Source organism: Sus scrofa, chromosome 6, assembly GCF_000003025.6.
Source record: "Sus scrofa isolate TJ Tabasco breed Duroc chromosome 6, Sscrofa11.1, whole genome shotgun sequence".
Lineage (NCBI taxonomy): Eukaryota > Metazoa > Chordata > Mammalia > Artiodactyla > Suidae > Sus > Sus scrofa.
The window spans coordinates 56,971,566-56,994,266 of record NC_010448.4 but is presented as its reverse complement, the minus strand read 5'-3'; the positions used below and the strand labels follow the sequence as shown (position 1 = coordinate 56,994,266).

The 22,701-nt window shown below is 48.6% G+C and overlaps 2 protein-coding genes across 2 annotated transcripts; one reads left to right on the top strand and one right to left on the bottom strand.

Annotated features, from left to right (window-relative positions):
- Positions 156-1,624, bottom strand: LOC110261367 (protein FRG2-like). The gene is made up of 2 exons (XM_021097568.1): positions 1,540-1,624; positions 156-1,468 (listed from the first exon to the last, which is right to left on the bottom strand). Exons 1-2 carry the CDS (start codon positions 1,622-1,624, stop codon positions 984-986), a joined length of 570 nt encoding a protein of 189 aa, XP_020953227.1. The 3' UTR covers positions 156-983.
- Positions 9,285-12,023, top strand: LOC110261303 (protein FAM90A27P-like). The gene is made up of 3 exons (XM_021097281.1): positions 9,285-9,451; positions 9,877-9,985; positions 10,743-12,023. Exons 1-3 carry the CDS (start codon positions 9,294-9,296, stop codon positions 10,857-10,859), a joined length of 384 nt encoding a protein of 127 aa, XP_020952940.1. The 5' UTR covers positions 9,285-9,293; the 3' UTR covers positions 10,860-12,023.

Genomic DNA, 22,701 nt, shown 5'->3' with positions numbered 1-22,701 from the left:
CACTTCTAAGTGAAACGGAAATAAAAAGGCAAAGGATAAAACAGATTCTCCAAATTTCATTTTATTAGTCTTTCATCAAAATTATCTACATCAACATGCTGAGAGAGTCCATGATCCCAGGGTAACATGTAAATCACAGACTGTATGTAATGAAATTTATCAATATGTAAAACACCAATGACAATATCTATATTAACACGCTCTAGTAAAATACCACACACTGAAATCTATAAACGAGACGAAAATTTAAAAGGAGGTCCATAAGGTGAGCCACGCGAAGAATACATATATACGGTCAAAAAGCATTGCATGGATTTGACTTGGGTTTTCTATCAAGTCAGTAAAAAGCCAATCAAAGCGACACGATGACGTCATCATAAATTCATCCAACCGAAGAAGAGAAACCTTTTTCCACACTGACCGTCCTTCTGGGTGTGTGGACAGCCTTCCTCCCAGGACTGGGGGTGAAGGAGGGAAGACCCACAGCCTTTGCATCAGGAAAAGGGGGAGGGAGTAACCTGTGGACTCGGCTCCACTTGAAAATATGCAAATACACAGGAAGTGCCCCCGGAAGGTTGTTCTCACGATAAAATAAAGCTGAGCTTTGCTCACTCTAAAATAACGCCGCTGTAGAACCAGCACCTCGGTGGGAGCCGTCCCGCGAGGTGGGGGCCAGGGGCTGGATGCACCCAGGTGACTGCCAAGATACTCCAAGTGCATACATTGCCTAACAGGAATGACAAACTTTGTAAACTTCGTCCTCGGGGAAACCCAGATCTCACCATTCTGAGTCAAGCTTTTAAGCGCCTTTGCGAGGTCCGCCCCGGGGTCTCACGTTCCCAATGAACGCGCTGGGGAGAATCGGCGCTGCCCCCTGGTCTGAGAGAATCTGAGAAGCAGCAGGGCTTGGCTCTCGCGCTCAGAGCTGAGCTCTCTGCCGAATAAGGCTGGGTCCCCTTGGGGCAGATCAAGCGCAGTCTGATTCACTGACAGGCTGTCTGGGGCCGAGATGGACTGTCCTTGCAGCCCTGAGCTTCCCCTCCATCCTTAGCTGGACCCTGGGGCTCTGGCAGTGGGGTTGGGACGAGCCAGCTGTCAGCGGGGAAGACATAGGCCGCCTGGTTGGCCATGGCGTAGAAGGTGTGCACGGCCGCGAACAGGGGCCCCCGGAGCTGGGCCAGCTGCTCCCGGGTCGGGGGCGAATGTCCCTGCTGGTGGTACACCTGCAGCATGTTCTGACAAATGGCCTCGGACATGGTGCGCAGGGAGGTCACGAGGTGTTTGCGAAGTGGAGGGGGCTGGTCTCCTGGGGACCTGGATCTGGGCCGCTTGCCGCCCCCAGGGTGCCTCTCCGGGGACCTCCTGGGGCTGGCGTCCCGGGTCTTTTCACTCTCGCTGCTGTGGCCCTCGGCAAGGACCTTCTCTCTCTCCTTCTCCAAAGACACACTGCACTCATCTGGAGAGGCCCCTGCGGACAGAGCACGTGGGTGAGAGCCCTGCCACAGCCAGGGCATGGATGCCCCGCTCCCAGGATCTCACCCTGTGCCTTCCGATAAGCCCCACCTACCTCCTGTTCCCGCCCCGCCCCCTCTACCTTATTAGATGGAGGCGATGCCAGCCCCATCCTGGGCCCTCCCGTCCGTCCTCCCTGGGTCCTGGAGTCTCCACATGGCTTCAGCCGTTGGCAGCCCTCCCGGTGCCCACGCACTGGGAAGGTTACCTGCCTTTTCTTTGTGCACCTGGGGACCCCAAACAAGATCCTACCTGTTCCATCGCAGGTGCGGTCCCTGGACTTGCTCTTCCTCTTCCAGGACCTCTCTGGACTGGAGCAGCAGTCTGAACCTGTGGAGAAAGGGGGAGTTTGAGGAAGTGGCTGCCACAGGCAGCCTGGAAGCCCCGTCTCTCCCGGGGCTCTCTTTGGAGTCCAGATGGCAACCAAAGCGCCTTTCGGAACTGCACATCCTAGAGTGTGGGATGTGCTGGGCCTGGCTGCCCAGGCTCACCCAGTTCCCTGCGCAGGGGGACTGTGGGCAAGCCTGTCCCTGTTCCCCAGAGAATGAAATCTTACCTGACGATTCAAGGCAGCTGGTTGCTCCTTCTGGCTCAGGGTCCTTGGAATTGTCCTCGTGGTTGGTCTTGGGCGCCGACCCTGGAGAGAAAGAGGGAATGAGATGACTGGCCGCCTCGAGGCACACAGAGGGCTCTAGTCCACTCCTAACTCGCATTTGAGGGCAATTGCGTCACCCGAGGCCAGTGGGCCACGGCCAGTGTGAACTGGCGCCACGGGCTGGGGGGGGGGTTCATTACTACTGTGATCAAAGGGCCCGCAGGGCTGAGTGATCGCCCTTATCACCGATCCCGACTTAAAGCCCAAACAAGACACAAAGAAAAGGTGTCCCTGCTTCCACCTCTCCTCCCAGCATCCAGACAAAGAGCCCAGGTCCCTACCTGGCGTTTGGGCCTGGCTCTGCCTTAACGGGGAAGAGACTGTGTGGTCTTTGTCGGGGGAAAGTGTCTCTTCCACCTCGGAGCCCCTTTCCTCACCAGAGGTCGGCTGGGTGGGGGGCTGGTCAGTGGGCTGTTGGATGGAGGGGCTGTGGGGCTGGAGGTCTTCAGCTCCCGCTTCCATCTCGGAGCCCAAAGGAGAGGCCCTCTCTCAGACAGGTCCTGAGTCAGAAGTGTCCATGGGAGGGGAGGAACTGGCCTTTTCTAAGAGGCTGAGGGGGCGTGCCTTGCTCTGATTGGCTGATTGGATTGCATCTTCCCGCACCTTCCCGTCAGGGATCCCAGCCTGAGCTGGCGTGAGCTGAGGGCTGGGTCTGATGGGATTAGAGGAGGGGACCCCCCCTCCCCCGGGAAAAGCCAGCGAATCTGTGTTTCCCTTGAAGAGCCCTTCCAGATGACCAGTGTTCTCTCCGTTTGGATCATGCCTTCCAAGTTCTTTGGGTGGGGGTTGGTGGGGGTTGGGTGGGAAATAGAGCCGATACACTTTCATGGCAGTCGTAGGGGTATGTATTTGTCGAATAGAGAAGTTGGGAGCTCTGAAATCCGTTCTAAGAAGAATTTATTTAGTTAGTTAGGCCTTATCGGTGGCATGTGGAGGTTCTTGGGCTGGGGATGGCACGGGCACCCCAGCTGCCACCCAGAGCCCCAGTAGTGCCAATGCTGGATCCTCAACTTACTGAGCCACCAGGGCATACCCAGCACGCACTTATTTAAGGGTATAAAAGACAATAAGAGACTCCTGGGGTTTTAACATGAAATTATATCAGAAGTAAAAAAACTATCATTTGATACCGAGTTCATAGTCACATGCTCCCCAGTGACTCCCACATGACTTCTGGTTTTCCCAGTGCCTTTCAGTTTGCACGTCTGGGATTAGAGCCACCTTCGACCACACAGGCACGCGTTCCTGTACAGTCACACACAGATATACACGCACACGTCAGAAACCGCATGCTTGCACACGCAGGCACAGCAAGGACATGGCGTCTCTCAGTGCATTGCAGTGCTCCCTCAGAAGAACGGGCCAGGGCATCTGTCCCCAGGGCTCTTCCTCCGTTCAAACCTCAGAGAGGCGTGCGTGTCAGATTTCCCCAGTGCCAACACCTCTCTCCCAGCACTGTGGGTTCCCTGGTCTAGCTCCTTGGGGTTCAGCTGAAGTCTGCTGTCCAGCCGCTTTGAGAGATGCTCCTGCCATCCCCAGACGAGAGACCTCCCACCTTGAGGAGGTGTCGTGTGTGTGTGTGTGTGTGTGTGTGTGTGTGTGTGTGTGTGTGTGTGTGTGTGAAGGGACAGTAAACATCCAATTAAGCGTTTGATCCAATCGGGGTCGTGTTGATTGGATCCCACGTGATGAGATGATGAGGTTAGCAGGACGGAAGTTCCCAGGGGTCCCTCTGAGACTATATAAAGCCCAGCAGGAGAAGGAATCTTCAGTCAGCCTGGTAACCCCTCGGTCTACGGTCTACCGGCCTCTTACCTCCAGTCTCCAGATATCGGAGCAGCTCTGGACAGACAAGCACCACACAGGTTGGTTTTCATTACTGCTTAGGGCCTCCGTGTACCATCAAAGACCGCAGACAGTGGGAAACACCGACAGAGGGCCATTTGTGGGTGTTTGTAGGGGTGGAGGCCTGTCCTAATTAGTTATTTAATAGAAGGTCTTAGCCCAGAGCCTGATTTGCAAAGTATTTCCAAAGCGTTCATTTGATATGAGAGTCAGCATTTCCAAAGAGTGGCCCCCAGCCCCTGATGTGTGTGGGGTGGTAGGTGAAACTTGCGGAGCCCTGCTGTCTTTGACCAAAGGGCTTTTAAAAACTGTAGGTGATTTATTCATTCACCGTTTATCCTGGTGTGTTCACGAGATCTTGTTTGGAGCTGGTCGAAATTCAGGACCCCAACCCTAACCGTGTAAGAAAACCAGAGCAGCCCCTCAGGTGTGAAGCTGCCAGTGCCATGTGGAGGCCAGAGCTATTCTCCCTTAATGTGTGGCCGGGAAAGTCTTCCTCACTGCTTGATTTGGGTCACTTCAAATCTGAAGAGGAGGAGTTCCCGTCGTGGTGCAGTGGTTAACAAATCCGACTAGGAACCATGAGGTTGCGGGTTTGGTCCCTGGCCTTGCTCAGTGGGTTAAGGATCCGGCGTTGCCATGAGCTGTGCTGTAGGTTGCAGATGTGGCTCGGATCCCCCATTGTTGTGGCTCTAGCGTAGGCTGGTGGATACAGCTCCAATTCAGCCCCTCGCCTGGGAACCTCCATATGCCCTGGGAGGGGCCCTAGAAAAGACAAAAAGACAAAAAAAAAAAAAATCTGAAGAGGAAAACATCCTTTATTCTTGACCTTCAAATATAGCAGCCCCAAGGTCAGATCCAGCCTGCCCTGACCCTTGCTTTCCTGTTTCTAGGGCAAGATAGCTTCTCTTTTTCTTAATAGAATCCATTCTGATACATTTTATTTCCCTCTTTTTTGGGAGGTGGGGGTGGGGTTTTGCTCATGGCCTTTGGGATTTCCTGGGCAGGGATTGACCCCTCAGCACAGCAGTGAGCTGAGCCACAGCAGTGACAGTGCTGCATCCTTAACTTGTTGAACCACCAGGGGACTCCCAATCGTATTTACTCTTTATGACGGCCTGTCAACTAAGATATTTTCCTGTTACATTCTGTTGGAATTCCCAATAGATCCTACTGAATTTTTAGTTAACCAATTCTACCTTTTCTTTCTTTTTTTTTCCTGTCTCCAGTTTCTTAATGAACACTTTGGAGAAATTTTGCTTGTTTTTAAGGTGTCCACTTAGAGAAGGAATTTCTCCAGAACCCAGGTTTTATCCTGCTTCTAAGTTAGGACTGGGTTCAAATACAATGTGTGAAGCAGGAGACGGGAAAAATCATAAATTTCTCTATGGCAAGAGCATCAAGCTAAGTCAGAATGAAACACAGGGATTTCCTCTGGTGGCCTCGCAGGTTAAGGCTTCCAGGTTGTGACTGCTGTGGCATGGCTTGGATCCCTGGCCGGGGAACTTCCTTATGCCATGGCTGTGGCAAAAAAAGAATTGAAAGACACATACTATACCTCCCCCTGTCCCCCCTGTGCAGGGGGTGGGTCTTTCCCAGGGTTCAGTGTGGGTCCACGTTACAGGGGAAGCAGACCCCTGCAGGACAGGAGGATATAACCAAAGTTGAGAAAAATGGTCCCTGTCTTCAGAGAGTAGCGTCGCAATTTTTAAGAGTAATACTTCTTTTTCTCCATGCTCTTGGGGTGGGTAGACCTCAAGGTTCCCTCTGTCCATGCATCCCTGACCAAAATATCTTGGATGAGATGTCAGTAGAATGTTCACCTGTCGATGGGATGCACAATCCATTGTCTTGAAAATGCATAAAACTGCATCGCCAACTCCTGACCAGTGGAACTTTTCTCAGAGCTTCTATGAGTCTGTCTCCTGGCTTTATAACCCTCAGTTTGACTTGAATAAATTATCCTTTTTTGAAATTTCCTTTGGGTGTATTGGGTTGAGCATCTGGTGTAGTCGGTGCTGTGGCTTGGGTTCGATTCCTGGCCGGGGGATCTTCTACATGTCATGGGCAAGGCAAAAAAAAAAAACAAATTCTTTTTTTTTCCCTCTTGGCTTGATTGTTCATTGAATTTTCATGGACCTAGTGGAGAAACTTTAAAAAAGTGAATCCCATTATTCTTCATTAAGTGGTGCTGTGTTCCCAGTAGAAGAACACGCACACAGTAGTTTGCATAAGAGGTGGCAGGTAAGAAGGTGGGCAGAAGAGGGGTGAGGCTTGAGCATCCTGTGTGTGGGGGATTCCCGGGATGTCCCCAACTCAATGGTTTCATCTTCTCTTCACAGAGAAAGCGAACCCCTGGGACAGGACCGGCCTGATGGATCCCCGCACGCTGTCCATTGAACAGGGCAAAGAGTTCTTAAGGCAGGTCGGGATTCCGCAACGTGATGTGAGTATGGGGGATGTGAGGTTGGGCAGGGAGACGTGGAGGAATGAAGTGGACCCCTTTGCCCTCCACCAGGCTGCTGCTAAGGCAGGTTCTCCCAGGGGTGACAACAATGAGAAAGAAACAGGAAAAAGGCCCTGGGAGGTTTCTTTCTCTCTGTGATCGCAAGATTTCTTCCTGTGGGCACAAGGGTGGTGCTATCGTGATTCTTTTTTGTCTCCATCAGATCAACTTGATGACGGAGAAGTGGGTAGTGGATGCCTCTGTGGAGGTCCTGCTGCGGTTTCCCCTGCGGCCCGGGGAGGATCCAACGGCCCGCTGTGTCCCTCAGAAGAAATGTCCGCCTTCAGCCCACAAGCCTCGCAGCGCTTCACAGAGACCTGGAGGCCAGGATGGGAGGTCAGTCCAAGGTCACGCAGTGGGAGTTCCCGCTGTGGTGCGGTGGACTAAGAGCCTGCCTGCAGCAGCTCAGGTCAGGGTGGAGGTGAGGGTTGGATCTCCCGCCTAGTGCAGTGGGTTAAAGGATCTGCTGATGTGGCAGGTGCAGCATAGGTCCCCAGCTAGAGCTCTCATTCCATCCCTGGCCCAGGAACCTTCATATGCAGAGGGTGGGACCATAAAGAAAAGAACAGAACAGAACAGAACGTTAGGCATGGAAATGGGGTAGAGGCTGCAGGCCTTCCAACCGGGCACAGGGGTGGGCTGTAGATTTCTGCCTGAAATGCATCTGCAGACTTTTGACTTGAGTGTCCCTCAGCCCAACACAGGCTTTAGGTGGTGAGCTGCCTGGTGTGAATTTGCATGAACATGTGGGCTTACACTGGTGTCCTCAGATTCCTCGTGTCTATGGCTTTGTGCTAAGCCTCTGCTGAACACTGGCAGGTGGTTATGCAGTCATGGCTGCAATTTCACAGATGCTCCTTAGCTGAAGTAGCAAATCTTTGCAAAGTCTTGTCAGAAGAACTGGTGGGTTTTCCAAGAAGTTCTTCTGTGAACATTGTGTACACTCTGGAAATGTGTGGGAAAAACATCCTCAGGTGTTGATTGCCTATGATTTGGCTTTAATAAATTTGGTAGATGATTAAGTGTTGGAGGGGGTGCCTGGCCCAAAACCCCAAACGTGGGTCCAAGGGACACTGCCTGTCTCAGGGAGCATCAGTACGATGCCCCTGGCCATAGCCAAGTCTCCATGTACAAGGTTGCAAATCGAATTTCACCCTGTGTTCATCCAGGGGTCTCTTCTCAGGCAGCGTCCTATTCTGGGAGGAAGGACTGATGGGGAAAGATGACACATTTCACCGACTGGGACATGGGTTCCTGAGGGGACCAAGTCGTAGTGGGTGTGACCTAGAGGGCAGCGAGCCCCTTCCTCACCCACTCGGGGAAGTAGAGGTACGATGGGCTTCTGTCTCTGGGTCTACACACGCTGTTGTCTTTCTTTTTCTTGTGACCAGACAACCCAACAGTCAGTTCCCAAAGAAGCGTGACCAGAAGCCCAAGGACATGCGGCGGATCAAAGACCACCCCCATCACTGTCTGCCGCAAAGGCCCCCTGTGGCCGCGCAGGTGCAGATGCTACAGAGGGAACCAGGGGGGCAGAGGACCCTCCCCTCCAAAGAGAAGGAGGCCCAGGTATGTGGCAGCTGGGCTATTTCAAGAACCGGGGTGTCTGCAGGGATCCCAGGGAGTGGTCGTTACCATGGAAAGGCCTGTCTGCTGACTCAGGTGTAATTACTTATCCAAGGCTGGCCTGGTGTGCAGTATCCTCACCTGGCTGATGGGCCCAGCAGACCTTGGAGGAGCTGTCTTGCTCCCTGCTTCGTGTCAAGGCCAGCTTGGCATCTGTCCCTTCCACAAATACAGTTCATGTTCATCCCCTTCGGACACATTACACTCTTTTCTCCTTGGTCTCTCTCTAAAATGGTCTGTGGAAAACACCATCATATCTTTTCTAAAAAAATTTGTATTATAGTTGATTTGCAGAACTCTGTTTCTGCTGTACCGCAAAGTGACCCAGTTACGCACATATGTACACAGTTATGCATATGTCTCTTCTCACCTTATCCTCCATCGTGTCCCATCACAAGTGACTGGATAGAGTTTCCTGTGCTCTGCAGCAGGACCTCCTTGCTTATCCGCTCCAAATGCAACAGGAACACCGTAGCGTCTTGAATGTCCTGGCAGCTGTGGTCGTGTCCTCTCGTGCAAACCAATATCCAGCCTCGAAAATCTGCTCTTCAGAAGCACATGTGGATGGAGGGCTGAATCACTTTGCTGTAGAGCAGAAATTAACACGACCTTGTAGGTCAATCAACTATACTTCATTAAGCCTAATTTAAAAAAATTGGCGCTTGGAAGTTCCCTGCTCAGTGGGTTAAGTATCTGGCATTGCCATAGCTGTGGCATCAGTTGCAACAGTGGCACGGGTTGGATCCCTGGCCTGGGAACTTCCACGTGCCATGGGCGTGGCACAAGAAACACACAAAACAAAAAACCTGCCCTTAGGCAGTTGGCCCTGAAACAATGCAGAGACGAGGGGCCACAAACCCCAGACAGTTGGAGAATCGTGTATGACTGTGGAGTCAGCCCTCTGGGCTTTGGACCCAGGGTCCCCCACCCAGGGATTCAAAGGACTTTGCCTGGGGCAGGACAGGGATGGTCTGTGTTTATGAAAACCATCTGAGCATAAGTGGCCCTGCCCAGGCCCTACCCAGGTTGTTCTGGGGTCGATTGCATGGCCTTGGGGAGTCATCCGTGATTTCTGCTGATCCACTGACCACCTACCTCCTCTGCCCACAGGTGAAGTGCAGGAACTGTGGCGCCTTTGGGCACGTGGCCATGAGCAAGTGGTGCCCGGTGAAGTGCTGGAGCCGAGCCTCTGCTCCCCCGCTGTTGGGCTCCAAGGAGAAGGAGAATCTGGAACCCAGGAACCCCCTGGCCCTGCAGACTCTGGGGCCCTTTAGCAAGACTGACAGAAAGAAGGAACCAGGACCAAGGTGAGGCATGGCAGGGTCAGGACGATTCGGGGGCAGTGGGACCGAGGGAGCTGGCCTTGTCCCCTGCACGCTTCCTCTACCGACATCCCAGGTGCAGGCAGGGCTCCTTCTAGTCCTGAGAATCACGAGGGGGGCAGGGCCAGGAATGACCGTGGGAGAAGGCCCATGGCAGGCAGAGGGCCCCCCCAGTCTCTAGGAGAGTAGTTCAAGATGAAAGCCCGTTAAGGCCGTGGGGGCGGGGAGAGCTCGCGGGACGTGGGGGCTGCCTGTGGAGCAAAGGAGGGGCTTCCCTTTGCAAAGGGCACAGGCCCTTGGATGCCTGGCTCCTCCCCTGGACTGGGCTCCAGGAGGGGTCTTGGTTCCTGGTCCCTGGTGAGGGCAGGACGGTGGGGACATGCAGCCACTTACCTTGAACTGTTCTGCAGGCAGGAGGAGCGGGAGAGAAATCCTCTGCCACGGCCCTTTCCCAAGAGACCCCAAGAGAAGAAGCACAGACCGTGGCATGAGCCCGAGGAATTGTGTGCCTTTCTGAGGGTGAGCCTTCCGCCGGGTCCTCTTCTCTGTTCCTCTTCCACATGCCCAGTCTGCTGCCCTTCTCTGCCCCTCTGTGTGCAGGCTGGTGTTCAACCCAGGCTGGCCTCTGGAAGTCCTGGTTTATGTCTCTCTTTGTCATAGTCCAGTTTCTTGATTTAGACTTTCCCCCCTGTGTTTTTTTTTTTTTTTTTTGCAAGTAGGCCAGCAAATGCTCGTGGAGGCATTTCAGGGCATGCCCGAAGGGTTTTATCAGTTGCCCTGTCTGACTTTAGGTCAAGCCAAGAGGCCTTTGCCCTTGTAAACACTCCCAACTGCCCTCAACAGTGTACTTGCTGTTGGCATTCTCCACATGGCATGGGCCAATGATTTTACCCTTGACCTTGACCATAGACGCTAGGAGGCACGTTTTCATTGTCACATCAGATTGGTATTGTCATATTTTCCCTTGGCCACCTCGGAGGTCAGTATCTCTGCCAGGGTCTAGAGACCACTTGCCTGTCTTTTTCTGGGAAAGTTAACATTGCACGTGTTTTCTATCTCCCTTGGTGGATCCTCTTCCTCCTGATGCAGAAAACGATCCTGGTGTGTATTTGTCACGTTCCCCCTGTGATATCTCCCTGCTGGTTGCCCTCAGTTCTAAGCGGCTTATGATTTCCTGTTTTCCATGATGAGATGGTGGAAATGGTCAGTCCTGTCCTGCACACAGGCTGATGATTCTGAGTCCTGCCGTGTCTCAATGAGCTTCCTTCTCCCGTAGCAACCCACGCGGCCGATGCCTGTCGGGACGTCCAGGAAGAGATCTGCCCCCAGCCCCGTTCTCACGGGACAGACACTGGCCAAGAAACCGAGTAGGACCGGATCCTGCCCTATGTAGTCTCTCAAGACAGCACCGGGACCCACCTTGCCAGGCGGAGAGGGCTGTGTTCCTGAGATGGGACGAGGGGTGCCAGAGCTCCGAATCTCAATGGTCCCCCCTTCCCTCCTCTCAAGACATCTGCCTTTTGGTGGGAGTCCCCATCCCAGCGGAGCCTGAGGCCCAGGTTCTGCAGTCCCAGGAAGTGTCGTCTCTAAGACTTCCTGGGCTCCTCTTCCCCCTTGTGACTGTGTGGAACCCCCTCCTCCGCCCCCCGTGGAGAGGTGCCCTGGCCTCCCATCTCAGCTGATTGGGATGCGACTGAAAGACTGAGGATTAGAAGGACGGAGGAGCAGGTGTGTCCAGGGAATCAGCACTTGCCCACGTGGTACCGACGGCAAAGCCGGAACTCCACATAATATTGAGGACTGAGGGACAGATGCCGCCTTCAAATTTTGGACCTTTATGTTGTGTTTCCAGTGGAAGCTTGTGAACTGGTTCTAGAGCATCCTTTGTAAGTTAGGTATGTAGGAAACCGAATCAGAGCAAAGAACATGTGTTATATTCTAATGTCGATAGAAAGCTATGAAATTCGTCTGTGTGGGTGAGCGACTGAAATTTGGGTAACCGAGCCAAAGACTTACTCATGATTCCGGAAACTCTCTGTACCTTTTAACCGATGCCCTTTCCCGAGGGTAGAATTTTTGAGTGTGAGGAAGTTTCGGTGGAAACGGTCTTCACCTTGGTTAATGGGAGATGGTTTCATCGCCTTTCCAAACCTTTGCAGCGTCGTGTTTGATGGATTTCTTCTGTATGAATAAAATTCTCTGAAATAGAGCATAGGTGGCCCGTGTTTTGATTTTTCCTTATCCTCTCCATTTGGTTGTCTTTCTTTCTTTCTTTCGTCTTTTTCTTAAAGGACGGAACGTGTCACGAGTTTACGTGTCGCCCTTGTGTGGGGCCATGCTGATGAGCTTCTCTGTGTCCTTCCCGTTTTGGTGTGGATGCCGCCAAAGTGAGCACCCATTTTCTTTGTCTTCATCCAGTTGTACTGCCCCGAGTAAAGGGGACCTTGGTACAGACAGTGCAATGCAGGGACCTGGGTTGTGGGGACAGTGGAGTGACCCAGGCTCGTTCCTCCTCGTCGCCTCATTGCTCAGGTGAGGGATGCGGGGCAATCGTCAGGTAAGAGTGACTTCGCGTGTGCCTGCGCAGTGGGATATGATGAGGTCCCCCTCAGGCGGTGTCTTGGCAGAGAGCGGGCTTTGTGTGTGCCAGTATCAAAGGCGGTGGGGACTTTACACGCCTCCGCCACCGCCGCTGCTTTTGGGGCCAAGCAAAAGGATGTCCAACCTACCTGCAACGCCTGGGCTCCTTTTCAGGTTGCCTGAATCTGGAGTGAACCTGCCTGGCCTCGAGGGACTGTAATACATGTAGCTTGTAAGCAGTACAAATTCTCAGGCACAAGCGAGCCCTCTGGAATCTGTATCTTGGCGCAGGGGTTGGGGGCTGGGGGTTGGGGGCTGGGGGGGTGGTGGTGGGTGGAGTGGGAGGGCTGAGCAGCAAATCCAGGTGGTTCCTATTTAGGTGGAAGTGTGATGAGCAGGAAAGTAACCTGGATCTCAGTGGGCACATTGGGATCACATGGTGAGCTTTCAAAGCTCTAGTGCCTGCTTCCTTCCCTCAGAGATAATCATTGGGGGGGGCGGGATTTGAGACTCGGCATTGAAACACACAGGAGCCTGTGGTTTTTCCCTCCCATGTCCTGTCCCTGCCTTTTGCCTGTAGAAAAACTTTCTTCGAAAAATAATTTGAATCAGAGAGATCCCTTGGTGGTGCAGTGGGTTGAAGATCTGGCGTTGCCCCTGCTGTGGCTCAGGTTGCAGCAGTGGCTTAGGTTCCATCCCTGGTCCTGGAACTTTCCATGCTGCAAGGTGGCCAAAGGAAATAAAATGTTGCGTCAGCAATGTGAGAAAATGCAGAAGCAAAGGAAAACAGTCGTCAACTCCAAGAGACAAGAGTTTAGTCCTGAAGGAAAGTCCAGGAGCTTTAGTTCCTCCTCAAGGGCTGTAGATGATATTCGGAGTCATATCCTGTGAGCTGTCTTGTAGATACGGAAACCCTTACCAGGTGGAAGAACTTAACTACAGGATGACCAGTGTGTAGCCATGACATAAACTGCCACATTTCCAAGAAGTTGCCTCAAAGTAAGTGGAACAAACTTACCTAGAACTGAAGATTAACTGAGCTTGGGGTTAATAGATACAAACTATTGCCTTTGGAATATATTAGCAATGAGATCCTGCTGTGTAGCCCTCAGCACTATGTCTAATCCCGTATGAGGGAGCATGATAATGTGAGAAAATAGAATGTATAGATATGTGTGTAACTGGGTCACCATGCTGTACCGTAGAAAAAAATTGTATTGGGAAAATAACTATTAAAAATAATAACAACAAAGAATAAAAAAAAAAACAAAAAAAAACCCCCTATCAAGTTGATGCTGGTCAGACCACTGCAGGACCAACTTCATGTGGCTGTCAGAGCTCCCTGTGCTGTTTCTACATGCAGCCCCCTCTTTTGCCTATACACCCCTGAAACTCCCCTTTTAAAGCTCTTGCCCCCTGACTGTTTGTGGGAGGAGTCAGCTTTTGAACAGAAGTCCCTGCCACTTCCTGTTGCCAGCCTCCGAAAAAAAGCAAACTTCCCTTTCCGCCAACCTTGTCTCTTTATGACTTTAGACCAGCGAGCATCCTGAACCATGCCTTTTTGGTAAAAGTAGGAGATAATTGAAAATGCCTGTACGGTTCTCTGCCCCTGCTTCTTGGCACAGTGCTTGTAAAACCCGTATAATTTCCTAGGTGATAAGAATACTAGGAGCATCTTTTGTTCTATGAGATGTCTTAAGTTGGGCTCCTGGATGGTGCCTGATCACTAGAAAGACCAAGCTATGATTAGAAGGTTGAAGTTTTTAGCTCTGCCCCTTATCTTCCAGAGGAGGAAGAGGGGCTGGAAATGCCATTAATAATTGATCATGCCTTAACGAGGAAGCCTCCATAAAACCCTATCAGTAGAGGTTCAATGAGCTCCAGGTTGGCTGACGTGCACACGGAAGGAAGCCCTATCCACGGGCACAGAAGCTCCTGCTTCTGTGTGTCTCTTCACCTGGCTATTCATTTACAACCTTTTTTTTTTTTCTTTATCTTTTTAGGGCGGCACCCACAGCATAGGGAGCTTCCAGACTAGGGGTTGAATTGGAGCTGTAGCTGCTGGTCTACACCACAGCCACAGCAAAGCAGGATCCAAGCTGTGTCTGTGACCTGCACCGCAGCTCACAGCAATGCCAGATCCTTAACCCCCTGAGCGAGGCCAGGGATCGAACCTGCATCCTCATGGATGCTAGGGAGATTGGTTTCCATTGGGTCACGATGGCAACTCCCATCTATAAACTTTATCATGTCATTTAATCATCTAGTTTATGATTACATTTTCATCAGAAAAATGTAAACGTTTTTCTGAGTTCTGTGACCTCTGGCAAATTAATTGAACCCAAGGTGGGAGCTTTTGGAACCTCCAACCTAAAGCCGGTGGATCAGAAACCAAGGTGATCATCTGGATTTGTGATTGGCGTCCGATGCGTTGGGGGTGCGAGGGCAGTCTGGTAGGATGAGCCCTAAGCTGCGGGGGCTGACGTTATCTCCAGGTCAGAATTGCCTTGAATACCTGGACATGCTGCTGGTGTGAGAAATGCTCACTGTGGATAGGAAACTCCACACAGTGGGTGAGCAGAGCGTTCAAAAGTGAAGTGTTTGAGTAAATGAGAGGAACACAGTAGGAAAGAACTACCCAAAAGGTGGATAACTGCGTTTTTTCTTATTGACCTGAATCTAAGGATTGTTTAACACTCTGTCTTTAATTGCTGCCTCTCGGGAGGGAAAACACAAAGATAAAGCTCCACTAACCGATCCTCTCCCTCTTTCAGTTTTGGGAAAAACTCTATCCTGAATCAATAAGAGTACATGGCTTTCTTCAGAATGGGTTTTTTTCTTTTTCTATTTTTTTTTTTTTTTCCTTTTTAGGGCTGCACCTGCAGTGTGTGGCAATTCCCATGCTAGGGGTCGAATCGGAGCTGTAGCTGCCGCCTATACCACAGCCACAGAGAGGTGGGATCCAAGTTGCGTCTTCAATCTACACCACAGCTCACAGCAACGCTGGATCTTTAACCCATTGAGCAAGGCCAGGGAAGGAACCTGCCTCCTCATGGATACTGGTCAGTTTTGTTACCACAGCCACGACGGGAACTCCCGTTTCCCTTTTGTTTTATTTTGAATTGAAATATAGTTTTTTTAAATTTATTTTTTATTGTTATTTCCCCCAACACAGCATGCGGACCCAGTTACACATACATGTATACATAATTTTTTCTCCCAATGTCACGCTGCATTGTATCTAGACATAGTTCTCAGTGCTACACAGCAGGATCTCATTGTAAATCCATTCCAATAGTTTGCATCCGTTGACCCCAAGCTCCCAATCCCACCCACTCCCCGCCCCCCCTCCCGGGCAACCACAAGTCTGTTCTCAAAGTCCATGATTTTCTTTTCTCTGGAAACTTTTATTTGTGCTGTATATTAGATACCAGATATGAGTGATATCATATGGTATTTGTCTTTCTCTTTCTGACTTATTTCACTGAGTATGAGAGTCTCTAATTCCATCCATGTTGCCGCAAATGGCATTATGTCGTTATTTTTTATGGCTGAGCAGTGTTCCATTGTGTATATATACCACATCTTCCGAATCCAATCATTTGTTGATGGGCATTTGGGTTGTTTCCAGCTCTCGGCTATTGTGATTAGTGCTGCAATGAACATGCGGGTGTGTGTGTCTTTTTTAAGGAAAGTTTTGTCTGGATATATGTCCAGGAGTGGGATTGTGGGGTCATGTGGAAGTTCTATGTATAGATTTCTAAGGTACCTCCATACTATTCTCCATAGTGGCTGTTCCAGCTTACATTCCCACCAACAGTGCAGGAGGGTTCCCTTTTCTCCACAGCCCCTCCAGCACTTGTTATTTGTGGACTTCTTAATGATGGCCATTCTGACTGGTGTGAGGTGGTATCTCGTGGTAGTTTTGATTTGCATTTCTCTAATAATCAGGGATGTGGAGCATTTTTTCATGTGTTTGTTGGCCATCTGTATATCTTCCTTGGAGAACAGTCTATTCAGGTCCTTTGCTCATTTTTCCATTGGGTGATTGGCTTTTTTGCTGTTGAGTTGTATAAGTTGCTTGTATATTCTAGAGATTAAGCACTTGTCAGGGGCATCATTTGAAACTTATTTTCTCCCATTATGTAAGTTGTCTTTTTGTTTTCTTTTTGGTTTCCTTTGCTGTGTAAAAGCTTGTCAGTTTGATTAGGTCCCATGGATTTATTTTTGCTCTTATTTCTGTTGCTTTGGGAGACTGACCTGAGAAAATATTCATAAGGTTAAGTGAAGTACAGTTGATTTACAATGTTGTGTTAGTTTCAGAGGTGCAGCACAGTGATTCCATTATACAAACATATGTACGTGGGTATATATTCTTTTTTTCAGATTCTTTTCCCTTACAGGTTATTACAAAATATTATATATATTTCTCTGTGCTTTATAGTAATTCCTTGTTGGTTATCTATTTTATATGTAGTAGTGTGTTTTTGTTAATCCCAAACTCCTAATTTATCTCTCCTCTTGATTCCCCCCTTTCTTATTTTTTTTTGGCCATGCCTGTGGAAGTTCCCAGACCAAGGATCAAACCTGTACCACAGCAGTGACAACATTGACTCCTTAACTGCTGGGCCACCAGGGAACTTCCCCCTTTTCTATATTTAAAAAATTTTGTTTATACATGTAACTATTAAAAAAAGATATATAGTAGGAGTTCCTGTTGAGGTTCAGTGGATTAAGAACCCGACATAGTGTCCGTGGGGATGTGGGTTTGATCCCTGGCCTCGCTCAGTGGATTAAGGATCTGGCATTGCCGCAAGCTGCAGAATAGGTGGCAGATGTGGCTTGGATATGGTGTTGCTGTGGCTGTGGCTTAGGCCACAGGTGAAGCTCTGATTTGATCCCTAGCCTGGGAACTTCCACATGCCACAGGTGTGGCCATAAAAAGAACAAAATATACATATACATTTGATATTTGATTTTTTCCAGCGTATAGCTAAATATTGTATTAAGAACATTAGCAATCTATTTATAATATGGTGGTGGTGTTATCCAACCAGGTTCCTTTTGCCTGATGCACTGCAAACCAAAACGCTGAGATGCTGAAGTCTGCAGGAAAGAGAGGGTTTCTCCACAAGGCAGCTACACGAGAAGACAGGAGACCAAGCCTCAGATCTGCCTCCCAGAATGGAAAGGGGTTTGGGGCATTTGAAGGAAAAAAAAAAAAAAAAAAAAAAAAAAGACGTAGGCATGGGGAGTGTGGCAAGCACGGGGGGAAAAAGTGATTGGAAAAATGTGCTAAAAAAAATAAAAAATAAACGGAGTTCCCATTGTGGTGCCCCGGAAATGAATCCGACTAGGAACCATGAGGTTTCAGGCTCCATCCCTGGCCTCACTCAGTGGGTTAAGGATCTGGCATTGCCGTGAGCTGCGGTGTAGGTCGCAGATGTGGCTGGGATCTGGTGTGGCTGTGGCTGTGGTGTAGGCTGGCAGCTGTAGCTCATTTTGACCCCTAGCCTGGGAACTTCCATGTGCCGCTGGTGCAGCCCCCGCCCCCAAATGCGGTAATCATCGTTCTGCGCAGGCGTAAATAAACTACAGCCTTTGCACGTTACAAAAAAGATGCTCAGCATAATCTGAGGGTGGAGTTTTCAGCCCTCGGACATCGACAGGTCACCCGGTGGACACTCGCGCATGCCCAGTGGGAGGGTATTGGGTCTGATCCAGCCTTAACCTGCCAGCTGCAACTAGACGCGGCTGATGCCCAGTTCCTGGAAAACAGCTGAGACAAACGTCCTCTTAAGGCTCCTTGCTACTTGCAACGCACACATCTTTTGTAGCAACACTTAAACCGCCCTTGCTGAGTGAAGGCAGATTCCTGGTGAAGTGGATTTAACTAATGATCATCCCTGGTTTCAAAAACAACTTTTTGCTGCTAAGGCTTGGTCCGTGTTGGGAGCTGAGCTCAGTGTTTTAGGCACTTTATATCATTCCCTTTTCCTAAAGCAGAGATTCCCAGTGTAGACACCCAGGTGCTGCTGCTGAGAGAGAGGGCACCCCGCAGGCTGGTTGGTGAGTGCTGGAGATTCCTGGGTGAAATTTGAAACTGGCTTTCTGACAAAGCCGGGCCAGGAGAGGCAGAAGAAAGAGGCAGATCACTCCAGATCGGTAGGTGGTAGTTTTCTGTTTTTTGCTTTTCCTTTTGCCATACCTTTGGCATGTGGGCATTCCTAGGCACACCACCAGATCTTTATCCCAACTGAGCCACCAGGGAACTCCAATTGGTGGCAGTTTTAAGAAGCAAGGAAACTTACATACAAAGCTTGCCTTGGCGGCCACAGGGTAAACACATCTCTGCACCTGTCCATCTAGGTTCAGTCACGTAGACTGTTCACGTGGTCTTAGGAACACCTTATTCTTTCAAGGCTGCATCCTTGGAATAGCTCCCACTGTGGGAACAGTAGGCAGAGCATATATTTTAAGGTAGGAGGTGGTGAGACGCCTCTGTAGGCTGATTCTGTGTTTTTTAAACACAGGATGGAGAAAACAAATTAAGAGCTGCTGGGTTTTTTGGGGGGCTTTTTTCTTAGGGTGGCACCTGCAGCATATGAAAGTTCCCAGGCTAGGGCTTGAGTTGGAACTGCAGGTGCCAGCCTACATCACAACCACAGCAATGTGGGATACCAGCCTTGTCTGTGACCTACACCACAGCTCACAGCCAAGCCGGATCCTTAACCCACTGAGTGAGGCCAGGGCTGGAACCTGAGTCCTCATGGATACTAGTCAAGGTTTGTTACTGCTGAGCCACAAAGGAATGTGGAGCTGCTGTTTTTAATTAGAGAAAAAAAAAAGTGTTGTTTTTAATTCTTAGTTTCTAAAAATATCTCATTATACTAACCAATTTTACTGATTTATATTTTAGTATTTGGAGACAATAAAAATGCCTGTATTACGTGATTCCTTTTTATTTTTATTTTCTGCTTTTTTTTTCCTTTGCTTTTTAAGGCTGTACTTGTGGCATATGGAAGTTCCCAGCTTAGGGGTCCAATCGGAGTTGCCAGCCTACACCACAGCAATGCAGGATCTGAGCCATGTCTTCAACCTGCACCACAGCTCATGGCAACCCCAGATCCTTAACCCACTGAGCGAGGCCAGGGATCAAAGCTGCATCCTCATGGATCCTAGTTGGGTTTGTTAACCACTGAGCCATGAAGGGAACTCCCTATTTTAATTTTTTAATATATTTTATTTTTTTCCATTATAGCTGGTTTACAGTGTTCTGTCAATTTTCTACTGTACAGCAAGGTGACCCAGTCACACATACACATATACATTCTTTTTCTAACGTTATTCTCCATCATGCTCCATCATAAGTGACTAGATATCGTTCCCAGTTCTATATAGCAGGATCTCATCTTATTTTTATTTTCTGAAGTCAGAAATAAATGTCTGTGACATGAGCATGGAATAAAATGGAAACCAACAGAACTGCAGCCTGACTGAGGTACAACCACATTTGCAGGATCTGAAACCTCCAGTAAACAAAAAAGGGAGCCTTCTTTTTCCGAAGCAAAATTCAAAGATAATTTTGAATTCCATGGTGGCTCAGCAGGTTAAGGATCTGGCATTGTCACTGCTGTGGCTTGGGTCTGATCCCTGGCCTGGGAACTTCTGCATGCCACAAGTATAACTAAAAAAAAGAAAAATCTTGGAGGAGAAACTTTCACACTCTGTAATATTTTACAAGCATCACATAACTTGGTAAATCTGAGATGTTCCCTCCACTTAAGATTTTAAGAGATAAAAGAGAATTTATCTAAAATCTTCTTAGTTTCCTATGATACGGAGTGAAATACCCACACACAAAATGTGAATATTTATTGGCCACACATATCTCCATATAATGAAATGTCCACGTCCGTGGATTTTCTGACCATGAATGAAATAAATGAAAAAGAAAACTATAGTAAAAACCCAGAGAAATATTCTGCACAGGAATTGTATAAAGATAAAAATATGAAATGCCATGTGAGCTAACTGAAAGTACAAGCTATTTAATTCTTTTTTTTTTTTTTTCCAAATGGCATGTGGAAATTTCAGGGCCAGGGACCGAACCTGTGCCACATCAGTGACCCAAGCCACAGCCATGACAACGCTGGATTCTTAACCTCTTGTGCCACCACAGAACCCCTAAATTGTTTTTTACCAAGTTGTGAAGTAGCAAAAATTGCCTTTAAAATCGTTACTGGTAAATGGCCATCCATTAGCCAAATCCAACAAGTTCAGGATCAAAGAAACTAATGATGATAACCCTCATTACACACCAAGTATGGATCCATGAATTTATAAGGATGTTAACCAAGGCATGAAGAAATAAATGGAGCAGAAAAGAAAATCATGGTAGAATGCCATCAGATGAAGAAGGAACGGTGACCATAGGAAATCATCCTTTGGCGCCTCAAGAGTTAAAATTGCTTAGGTAAGAACCATCGATGGCACCAAAACCAGTGAGGAAATTTGGATGAGAACAGGATCTTTATATAATCTGAAGGTAAATCTGCAAAAGGTACCTATTCCTTCAAAAGAGAAAAATAGGAGTTCCTGCTGTAGCACAGTGGGTTAAGAACTCAACTGCAGGAGCTTGGGGCCCTAAGTAGGTATGGGTTCCATCTCTGGCCTGGTGCAGTGGGATGAGGATGTGGCTTTACTGCAGCTGTGATGTAGGTTGCAGCTCTGGCTTGGAGTCTATCCCTGGCCCAGGTACTTCCATGTGGGTACAGCCTTAAAAAAAAAAAAAAGAATTTTATAGTGGAGAAATATGAGCCTTGTAACTAACTCATGAAAATTAACACCAGCAGTAATATGTCCGTTTATGTCACTTTGTCCTGAGGGGAGGAGCTGACAGTGACGCATCATCACTGCTTGCCATTCTCAGCATCAGTACAAGCGATAATGTAAATCCAAGCATGTGGGAACACTAAACCAATATAAATTGAGGGATTTCTATAAAGAGCCTGGACTCTTCAAAAAACCTCAAGATCACAAAAATTTTGCATAACCATGAAAACACAAGTCTAGGAGTTCCCATGGTGGCTCAGCAGGTTAAGGACCCAGTGTTGTCTCTGTGAGGATGCAGGTTCAACCCCTGGCCTTGCTCAGTGGGTTGAGAATCTGGCATTGCCGTGAGCTGCAGTATAGGTCTTAGATGTAGCTCTGATCTGGTGTTGCTATGGCTGTGGGGTAGGCCAGCAGCTGTAGCTCCAATTTGACTCCTAGTCTGGGAACCTCCATAGGCTACAGGTATGGCTGTAAAAAGGGGAAAAAAATCCACTCATGATTCTGATATGGATCACTTTATATTATATATAGTATTATTTTTATATATTATATAAAAGTGGCAAATCTTGAAAAGGGTTTTTGTTCAGCAAGACCAAATTCTGGGCTCGCGGAGATAATTTCTATTTCTTCCTCCTCTTCTCCTTCTTTGAATTTCTTTGCAGGGTCTATGCTTTTTTTTTTTTTTTTTTTTTACTAATTTGTATGTTTCATTCATTTGGATTGAAAACCATGCATTTCAAATACTCTAATGTGCTAATAATAATGAAAATCAGATTCTTCCTTATGATGCCTAATTTTATGTGTCAACCTGACAGTCTGTGGTACCTAGATATTGTGTTTGAGACATTTTCCAGGAGCTCCCATCTTGGCGCAGCGGAAACGAATCTGACTAGGGAACCGTGAGGTTGCGGGTTCGATCCCTGGCCTCGCTCAGTGGGTTGGGGATCCGGTGTTGCTGTGAGCTGTGGTGTAGGTTGCAGACGCGGCTCGGATCTGGCGTTGCTATGGCTCTGATGTAGGCTGGCAGCAACAGCTCCAGTTAGACCCCTAGCCTGGGAACCTCCATATGTTGCTGGTGCAGCTCTAAAAAGACAAAAAAAAAAAAAAATATATATATATATATATATATATATATATTTTTTTTTTTTTTCAGATGTGGTTGTTTCCTGTTCCTTTCCAGGCTTTTTGGTCTGGTATTTTCTTGGCCTTACTGTTGTCCCTTGCTCCCTGCTGCTGAAACCAATACGTATACCTTTGAAGTTTTGTAGCAAAAACTGCCTGGGAACCTGCCCAAATCTTGAGACTATTCTGATTGTGGCGATGCAAAGGCAAGCCCCTTCTCTTGTCCTTCAGGTAGACAAGCCAAAACACTAAAACGCAATTCTTTGCCAGGAGGTCAGTATAACTCTTTTTGGCAAAAGCAATGACTATTAGGTGTGTGTGCTGTCATCCTTACAGCTGCCATCCATATGGGGTGCTGGTGACAAGGGGCAGTAGTTTTTAAGACACCACCAGCTAATTTTTAATGCAATATGGCACTGCAGCATCTTCCTACATGAAGTTTCCCCATGGCTGTGTTTTTTAATGTTGCAGAATTCTGCAAAAGTTGATTCTGGTAGCTTTTGCCAACTCATCAGTGGCTTTTGTGGAGAGATGAAGACGTGGATTTTTCATTAAATCACCCCGCCATCTGCTGTTCAAGAAAGCTTCATTAGAGCCCCCCAACACATGCTCATTTACATATCGTTGATCTGACAAGGGCAGAGTAGTTTACAAAGACTAAAATAGTTATTACCTGGCTGAATACAGGAAAAAACTTG

Bases quoted from the DNA above. Each gene is read 5' to 3' on its own strand.
- LOC110261367 (XM_021097568.1), bottom strand. From the start codon at position 1,624: ATGGGGCTGGCATCGCCTCCATCTAATAAGGTAGAGGGGGCGGGGCGG. The intron at 1,469-1,539 runs GTGAGATCCTGG...CTCTGTCCGCAG, and splicing joins GGCTTATCGGAAGGCACAGG to GGGCCTCTCCAGATGAGTGC.
- LOC110261303 (XM_021097281.1), top strand. From the start codon at position 9,294: ATGAGCAAGTGGTGCCCGGTGAAGTGCTGGAGCCGAGCCTCTGCTCCC. The intron at 9,452-9,876 runs GTGAGGCATGGC...ACTGTTCTGCAG, and splicing joins AAGAAGGAACCAGGACCAAG to GCAGGAGGAGCGGGAGAGAA. The intron at 9,986-10,742 runs GTGAGCCTTCCG...CTTCTCCCGTAG, and splicing joins AATTGTGTGCCTTTCTGAGG to CAACCCACGCGGCCGATGCC.